The sequence below is a fragment of the Carettochelys insculpta genome, chromosome 2 (genome assembly GCF_033958435.1).
Source record: "Carettochelys insculpta isolate YL-2023 chromosome 2, ASM3395843v1, whole genome shotgun sequence".
NCBI classification, from domain to species: Eukaryota; Metazoa; Chordata; order Testudines; family Carettochelyidae; genus Carettochelys; species Carettochelys insculpta.
In genome coordinates this window covers 114,360,445-114,369,725 of record NC_134138.1, presented here as the reverse complement: position 1 = coordinate 114,369,725, position 9,281 = coordinate 114,360,445, and the positions used below count along the sequence as shown (strand labels likewise).

The following is a 9,281-nucleotide window of genomic DNA, read 5'->3' as shown; positions in this document are numbered from 1 at the left end:
TCAGTTTCTCTTGTTTCTGTAGATTTTTTTTCATGCAATGGCATAGAAGAAGAAATATCCTAAGAAAATTCTACTGACTCTACTGCTTGGAGTGCTTTTTTAATATAAAGGACAATTATCATTACTTTCCTATTAGTTATTGTTGCTACAACTTAGGATTTTTTATCACAAGTTCCATAACATTTGGTACAACAACAAGAAGTCCTGTGGCACCTAACAGACTAACAGATATTTCGGACCATAAGCTTTCATGGGCAAAGACCCGCTTTGTCAGATGCATTTGGTGTTTCCTTTTAAAGCTGTGTGACCAGACATTCTGTTTTTAAAGGATCCCATATTTAAACCCTCCTGGTGTCCTGACTTCTTAAAAACTTTTCTGAAGCAGGTGTGCTGACTTTTTCTTTAAAACCAGGCGATCTGTTCCGCATTTTCTGTCTTCTCTCCCCATCCCCATATGTACTGGTGAGTCCTGCTGCTGGCCAGAACCCTGCATGCTAGCCATTGGCCCACGAATGGTGAGTAGAGAGGGTGTCCAATGGTCAGTGGTTACTGTGGGTATGAAAAGCTGGTGGTGGGACAAAGATGCAGGAACAGGGGCCCCTGATGCTCTTCCTGCTGGTCGATCAGTGGAGCTCTAGCTGTGTGCCAGCTCTCAGCCAGCAGGCCCCTGCCCCCATTCCATTTCTGGCTAGCACTGACTGCCCAATGTAACAGAGCTGGCTGGTGAGCGTGAGCAAGTGCCAGGCGGTACATCTTACTTCTGCCACCCCTCAACATCCTTTACAAGCTCTCCCTCTTGCTGCCTCTCACTGCTGTGCCCCTTCATGTCTCCCTATCCCCATTGAATATCCCCCTGACACGGCGTACGTCCCTTTCCACTGACCCTGTGTGACCCCCATGCGTTATCTTGGGAAGATGCACGGGACAGGTGGGTCTTTACAGGGAGCTGAGTTGGCAGGAAGGGTGGAGAGTTCCACCCGAGGAAGTGAGGGAGTATTTATGTTTAACAGGGGCTCAGCCAACTTAATGTCAATTTGAATGTCTGTACTGCACAAATCTGATTAGCTGCTATGGAAATCACCTGAAGATGAGTAACTTTACCAAGTGTCCCATAATCAGCACAGGGAAATGTTGTCCCTCTATTTAAAAGTCCTTGAGTTATGTAATGAAAGTACCATCCTCCATTTTAAATCAAATACATATTTAATCCTCATGGTTGCAAAGAAAACAAGAGAACCCTAGAGGCTCCAAAAGCAAAAGGTAATTTTAGAAGTCCTAATTATAACTTTGGAGCTTTCTGATTATTGAACATTAGGGTAAAAGGCTTTGCAGGGTTCAGGTACATGTACTTATCTTTACTGATGTGAGCAGTTCTACCGCATTTCAATCACAGCCAGTTGAAATATTCATGGTCGGAATGTTAAGCATAGGGTATGAGTGTTTGCAGGACTGCTAATGTTACTGATCATGGTTGTTACGTCTGCGTCTAGTACATACTGGGACTGTTAAAAGTTCACGGCAATTGTGCCCGGCAGCTTGCCTTATCATTTGCAAACACTTGGCACGTAAGCTTGCACCACAATATTCACATTTGTCTTCAAACTTCTCCAGATTTGCGGGCGGGAATATCTGCCCCTCCGGATTTTGCTTTGTATCATTCTCTACTACTCTGATTTCCCGTCCCCACTTACTTTTTCTGTGTCTGCAGATCCCACTCTTCCATACTACTTAAGGAGTTCAGAGCAAATCACAGCCTAGAAAGCGCACCCTCTGGAGCGCGGGAGGAGCCTGTTTCTCCTAGAACTGAAAGAGGAGCCGGTGGAAGCGGGAGGGTCGTTGGAGGCGGGGTCTAGTACGTGCAGCCTCCTCCCATTGAGTCACAGGCGCGCTGCGAGCTCGGCTGCTGCGATTGTTACAAACAGAAGCCCGGAGAGCGAGCTGGGCGGGCGTTCTGATTCGAGCGTTGGGACAAAGTAAAAGAACCTCCGGCGGCTGAACGTTCCAAAGAAAGATACATTCCAGCGTCGGAGCAGCGGCAACCACACGCAGCCGCTGGGGGTGGAGGGGGGGGAGAAGCTTTCCCACAGTCGGAGGCAGCGGATCTTGCAGCCCTTGTTGAGCAAGGGCGAAGAGGAGACGGAGAGGGGGGGGGGATAAATTGGGGGCCGAGAAGATGAATCGGAGTTTTAATAAATCTCAGACTCTGCGGTATTTCGATAGTAGCGCGGTGGAAGTGAAGAGTAAGGTAAGGAGACTGCAGCTGGACAAAGTCTGGAACAGACCGGTACTTTCCTCCCCCCGGATTCCCTTACAAATGAATGGAGACCCTCTACTTGCCCCCCTCCCCCTCTTTGTGACTGAAAATATGTTCCGAGTTTCGGCCAAGGGTAGAGGTTGTTTCTCGTGGCGAATTTTAAATAAGGCTGAGCTGCACTCGCTGTGCACATGGCGCAAGCTCTCCGGCCCTCGTTTTTTCCCTCCGGGACTGAGCTGGAAACGTGGGGAAATCCAACCTCCTCAGCCTCATCTCTGCATTCCCAAGGAGGACGGGCTCACGCTACGGCTTGTCTGGAGATCTAGGGCACTTGCACGAAGGGTACTTCGCCGGGCAAGTTTTGCGGGCGGTCTGAACTTTGTATTACGCCCCTCCCCCTCCCGGCTGCGATGGGCTGTTTACACAAAAGCTGAGGTTTTTAAGGGGGTGAAACCCGTTAGTTCAGTCAGCCTGGAGTTAATCCCGCAGGGACCCGGGGGCGGGCTTGATGTTGCCGCGTTGAACCCCACTGCTTTTAAACTTGGTTCGTTGCTTCATTGGACTCAAGAGCGCAAAGTTTGTCAGGATTTTTTTTTCTCTCTCCTAAGGAAAAGAGATCCATTGTTTCGCTGAATAGACCTGTTCGGAAGCTTTTAGCGTTGAATTTGGTAAATGTAGCTGCAAAAAAAGGACCCCCCCCCCATGAATGAAATCTCAGTTCTCTCCCACCTTCGAAAGGCTAACAGCTTTTGGTCTGAAGTTTTCAGGCTCATTTGCAGATCTCAGCCTGAGTCAGTGCTGTAATGTTGGTTGCATGTCTTCAGCTCTTAAGTCCTGTTTAAACTTGTTTGGGTTATTGTAATCATCTGATGAGCTAGTGATTTCTCTCTCTCTCTGGGAGGAAGGCTCAGTTCCTGAGGAGCTTGCTGAAAGCTCTTGGGCTGGTGACCCTTCTTTCACCCAGATGAGACCCTGGGCAAGCTGTCCTACTCTGGAACACCTTTTGTGTTAGCTTGCTGTCTTTCTGAAGAGTCCCCCATGCAACACTGAACTTAACCTAGCCTGCCTGTCTTTTCTGACGACTGACAAGGGTGTGTGTTTTGTAATGAGACATAAATTACGTACAGCTTAATTATATACTGTGAGAAGTGAGGCAGAATTCCAAAGGCTTCCGGTTCCCATGTACTCACAAATTAACAGCCCCCCCCACACACACACACACAAAAAGAAAATCCACTGCAGCCACCTAGTAAGTTTCTGTCTTATGCAGGATGATGCCAAGTGCACTTCCATTAAACACTTAGCGGTAGCACAAACCGGGTAGACTAGCCAACAGGGCCACAGTACTGGGAGTAAGCAAACACGGCTCTGTTCCCAGCGCTCCTGCTGACATGCTATGAGATTTTTTTGAAAAGTGTCAATGTCTGTGTTTCTGTTTCATCATCTAAAAATGGGGCTAATATGTACACCACTGTATGAACCACTTTCAGGTCAATGCATTCTGTTTAAATGCAAATTTACTACTGTTAGCGAATGAAATAGAAATCAGGAGTCCATAACATGCAAGAGTGGACTATTCCAAAGCTGCTGCATCTAAGCTTGAGTTGGATATTCAAATATGTTTTCAGGCATCAGTATCTTTCTCAACCCATTTTGGTTGAAATGCCTACCTCTTAGTCCCAGCAAGAACAGGTGAGTTATTCCTCTTCAAAACTTGATCAAAACCAGTCAACTACTGTTAAGTGGAAAAATGTCAAGTACTGAAGAGCTTATATATTTATATTTATCGTTAAAAACTCCAGCAGTCTGGTTTTAAAAGTTCATACCATGTGACTAGACCTCAGTGACTAGTCACTATGCAAGTCTGACACAAAATACAAAGAATAAAATTAGCACTTCATGCAGCATTCCAGTTTCCCCCTGGAAAAAACTTTGGAACCAAATTTACTACTACCATCTTAACCTGTTTATTTCCTGGTCTCTCAACTTACCAGCACTGATGATGCAGTTTGATGCAATTTGGACTGCTCATACTTCTGCCCTAGAGAATGTACAAAAGGTGTTAATGATTGGAGCTGGGTTGAGCTGAATATCTGTTTTGTGTATGATTTTTGGAAGTGGCAGCTCATGTGCAAATTTAGAACACTTTATTTTCTACCCTTTAGCCTGTACGGTAGCATCAGGGCGGGGGTGCTAAAAACAGCAGCAGGCTTGGGAAAAATTTGTCTCCTTTCCTACCTTGGCAGTCTCTTTCCAGTTTTGCTTGAAAGCATAATGCACTCAGAAGTGCTCTGCCCACCCAGCATGCCCCAAGAAACCCTCCAGACCTGGTCAGATGAATGTTCAATTACTAAGTCATATATACAGTGCATTTGGCCCATATTTTCAAACCAAGACGTCTGTTAAACATATGTCTAACATCTGCAGATTGCATAAGTTAATGCTCCAATTCTCCATTTTAATATACAGTACACCAGTTTCCTATGTTTGTTTGTTTTGAGTTTTTTCCCTGTGGTTGGTTTGTATAAAAACAAACAAATACCCTCACTTACTCACTGCTGGTAAGGACTGCCTGCTTCTCAGGTGCAGAATCCCTCCAGGTTTATCCAACCAGCCCACCTAACACTTATATGTGTGATTTGATGATTGTAGATTTCTGGAGTGGGGGTAGATACAGTGAGAACATTTGTGTGTGAGGAGGGGTTTTGTGGGTGGTTGTGGGTTGGGGGATCTCAATACTGATGTCAAGAGGTTCTTCTTTAGTCAAGGAAATAAAAATGCAGAAAACCACATTAATTCATCCTTAAGGGAGACAAACTTAAATGTCAGTCAAACTTAAAAAAAAAAACAAAACAAACAAACCTGATATATGTACACATCCATAAGTGATCCACCCAGGTTAATGTTGTGATGCGAACATTAACTCCTGAATTTCAGAACTTTTTGTGTATTTAAATGATCAGCCTTAACATTGTATTAGCCTAACTATTATCTGTTGTTTGTAGTCCCACTTAGGATTTAATTGTATAGGAAGTTCTAGTGATGAGATGCTGTATTGGGGTCACTATTAAAACAACCATTTCCTTTCATAATCTTTACAAAGCTCTTAGGTATATTCGAATGAGGCAGAGAACTCTCGTACCTCAGGGGGTAAGCTGACCAGCCAGGATCAGGAAGAAACTGTTTTCCCAACATACAATGTTGCGCACCAGTTGAGATGCCTTACATTTGTGCAGACGTTGTACCTTTCAGTGAATCAACTATGACCTGCAGTTGTTGGAGGTGGGATATTGAGCTAAGTTAGTGTGTCATGGTATCATGGTTCCTCTGACCTTTCTGGAAATGCCAGCTATTTTCCAGTTGGTTTGGCCTTGATTCTTATGGCTAAAAATGACCATGTAAATACTCTTTAGTCAATGCATCGGTCCCTGACAGCTGTGTGGAGCAAGCCTTTTAAATACTTACAACCTAGTCACCTTTATTTTGGGAGTGTGAACCATGTCAAAACCTGTCAGAACTAGAAAGCTGGTATGAGACCACATGTTTTCTCAGCTATCTTAATCTAGTGCTTGGGCCTCTCAAAGAAAGTCAGTCAGATGGTGTGGTGCAGTCAGTATCTTGAACCCAAGTGTGTGATTAGCTTCAGATCCAGGACTACCCTGGTGTGGTGTCTTGGAAGGGTCGAATCTCAGTGAATGGCGAAGGTAAGCAAAAGAGGAAGAGCCTTTGTGGGTGCTCTTGAAACCCTTTTCTTTGGCTTTTATTGACCAAAATGCATAGGAGCTCCAAAAAAATCGCCATAGGACACCTGATGGCTTTAGTTATAGTTTCTCTTTCTCATCCTGAAGCATAAACACCCAGCAACCTAGTGTATTGTTTCCTTTGTGATTCAGATTTATTCCCAATGAAATTGAAGGGCAGAATTACTGCAGACTAGTTAAGACTCATCTAACCCTGAATCTCAAGTTAAAGTTGGCATGGCAAGAGAGAGGAAAGAAGGCGGGAATCCTGTGACAGGAGAATTGAGTGGGTTCCTGTTGTTTGCAGTGACTTGCTGTGTGTCCTTGAGCTTTATGTAATACACTCAACCCTTTTTTCACTACAGTGAGAATCCTCCTGTTGCCTTTAATGAGAGTTGGACTGAATTCTTAACCTGTATTCCATACGCTATTCTCTTTTTAACCCCGTTGCCATCATTAGCAGATGTCGTATGTATAAAACAGTATTGAACTACATGCATTTTCTGTGATTGGCCTCTAAGGAAACAAACCATCTTGAGCCCCACTTCATATCCCTATGTATATCCCCAAGACCATATGATCTGATTCTTAGACACTACTCCTGCCTTTCCAATACCAGAAATAAGTGATATGTTAAAAAATAGACCCACGTGTCTTCCCAGTGTTGGCCACACCTAAACTTTGTGGAAAATGTAGAATGTCAAATCTTCAGCTGGTGTAACTCACTTAGTTCCTTTGACATCATTGGTGCTATACTGATTTACACCATCTGAGAATCTGGTCCTAAGGCATTTTTTAATATCTGCCCCTTGATTTGCTGAATATTTAATATCCTGTTTATCCTCTGGTAATATTTAAAGCCATAGATTCTCTGGTTGAAAGCCCTCAACAAAATGAATGATATTGTGATACTGTGAAGAAACAACTCAGAACTGATTTCTGAGGGCATGTGGCTTGCTGTATTTTGGTGACTTTATCTTCTCAAAGGCTATAAATAAGGTTAAACAACAAACAAGCTGCCTTTATATACTTCCATCCTCAGATGAAGCTGATCACTGAAATCTTTTGTAATTCTGCCTTTCTCTCTTCCCTGTCCTCCTCCCATTCATCTGAAGAAACTAACAAGGACTTTAGGTCCTTTTGCTAGATGAGGTAGTAAGAGACGGGAAACTTCTTTTGGATCCTGTTCATATCTTCCCCTAGTTAGCTATTGAAATATAATTACGTTTTTGACCTCTTTTGCTTTTCTGTGGCTTTCTCTAGAGCAGGGATAGCAAGCCCCTTTGTGGTGCCAAGAATGGCACAAGACCTGATTGTCATTGGCACATAAGGTGGGAGCTCAGCCCTGTCCCTTCTCTCCGTGCAGCTGGGAGCTTTCTCACAGCCATGCTGCCTGTCGATTAACAAAATACCAGCTAATGGCTACCAACTACCTCTTCAATGGTGATTTGAGTGGTTGGATCTTTATTAATGAAGCTGTTGTAAGTAGGACTATTAGTGATACCTTTTAAAGTCACTAGTACTCAGACCGTACATAGAGGTCAAACTTCTGCATTCTGCCTTGGAAAGGTTGCTGACCCCTGCTCTAGAGCATAAAAACAAAAATACCCACAGCCTACTGAGGCAGATAATAGCTACATCTGTAGCTCAAAGTAAACTTCTGAACTCTAGAGTTGGGCAGGAGTTTCAAAATCATAACTGGAAGTCATCTTGCCAGATCATAACTGTTTTTCTCAATGCAGCTAGCTGTCTGTATTCAATCCCCTGTCAAGTTGGTGGTATGCAGAATATCTTTTTTCTTTGAAGAATCTGGAAACCATTCTAAAAGGACTTTTTTTCCCCCACTTTCCCCCAGCCTCTTATCTAGCTTTAAAAGTTCCCAACTTGCTGGTAGATCTCATCTTATAAAAGAAACATACAGCCTATTCTTAATGCACTTCCTCTGCATTCAGGTTTTTAAATCTCCCAAGAATTAGACCAATTATCTTTCTTGAGTGAAACCTTTTGCATAGCTATGTGCTCTAGAAACAAACTTTTTGAGAACTAGCCATACAATCACCATTTTTTTAATTTTGTTCCCTATTACTGTGTCTCTGAAAGGGTGAAAACTGGAAACTTCATAAAATATATTTTTTCAAAACTGAGTGAGAAAAGGGAAATTGATTTTTACATATATATAATTTTCATGATTTTTCAAATTCAGACCTATGTGGAAAGATTTGTAGTTAACACAAGTCTCCAGGACATGCTGAAAGAGTGTACATTTTTCAAGAGTCCATGTAAAAACTTCAGGGAAGCTCCTTGACTCAGTTGTCACTTTTGAAGTTTCTGGTTTTAAGATTTTACAAGACCTTTCAGTTTGTCTCTTGTCCATTTTTGTTTCAAGGAGGCAGAGATGTGGGTCAAACTTGCAAACAGGGACTATGGGTATATGGGAGGGCTGACAGCTGCACTGATGCAAGTCCCCCACTACATGCTCGCTAGTGTAGCTGCTCTAAGTATGGGCCTAATTTAATCCACACCCAGCGAGTGGCAGTAGCTATCATAGGCTGTGTCTACACTATCTCCCTACTTCAAAGGGAGGATGGTAAGTAGGGTGTTGGGAGTTTATTAGAGAAGTGCTGTGGTTCATATGCAGCACTTCATTAAGCAAATTCCGCCCCCTCCCCCGGTGGCAACTTCCAAGTGTTAAACTTTGAAGTGCCGGCTCGCATGTAGCCGCGACACTTCGAAGTGCCTGGGCAAAATTTTGAGGAGTAAAGAGACTTCAAAGTAGCCCAGGCACTTCGAAGTACCGGCAGGTCAGCCACAGCTACACACGAGCCGGCACTTTGAAGGTTAACACTTCGGAGTTGCCACGGGGGGGAGCGGGGAGGAGATTTGCTTAATGAAATGCTGCATACGTACCATAGCACTTCATTAATAAACTCCCAACACCCTATTTACCATGCTCCCTTTGAAGTAGGGAGCTAGTGTAGACAAGCCCAGAGTGTAGCTTTCCCTCTGACACAGCACTGTCTACACGAACATTTAAGTTGGCATGAGTTACGTCACTCAGGCTGGCTAATTCACATCCCTGCACAAAATAATTTGTTGATTTAAATCATAATGTAGGCATAGCTTTATTGTATTTCCTCTCGACTAAAAGTACAAGCAGAAGAGTAATTGGAAAGGATCTGTAATCTTTCTAGAGTGGATTTAGATCCACTTTGGGTTATTTTTTTTTTTTTTTTAAGTGACAGTGAAAGAAACATTTTCAGAAGGTGCCTGAACCCTCTTATCAGAAA

General features: G+C 43.5%; 1 protein-coding gene across 1 annotated transcript in view; it reads left to right on the top strand.

Moving 5' to 3' along the window:
* The first annotated feature begins 2,165 nt into the window (after positions 1–2,165).
* PARD6G (par-6 family cell polarity regulator gamma) overlaps positions 2,166–9,281 on the top strand; it is a 108,183-nt gene continuing 101,067 nt past the window's right edge. Inside the window, exon 1 of the mRNA XM_074987577.1 lies at positions 2,166–2,245. Within this exon, the coding sequence (XP_074843678.1) occupies positions 2,174–2,245 (72 nt within the window). The 5' untranslated portion in view covers positions 2,166–2,173. The remainder of the gene's footprint in view (positions 2,246–9,281) is intronic.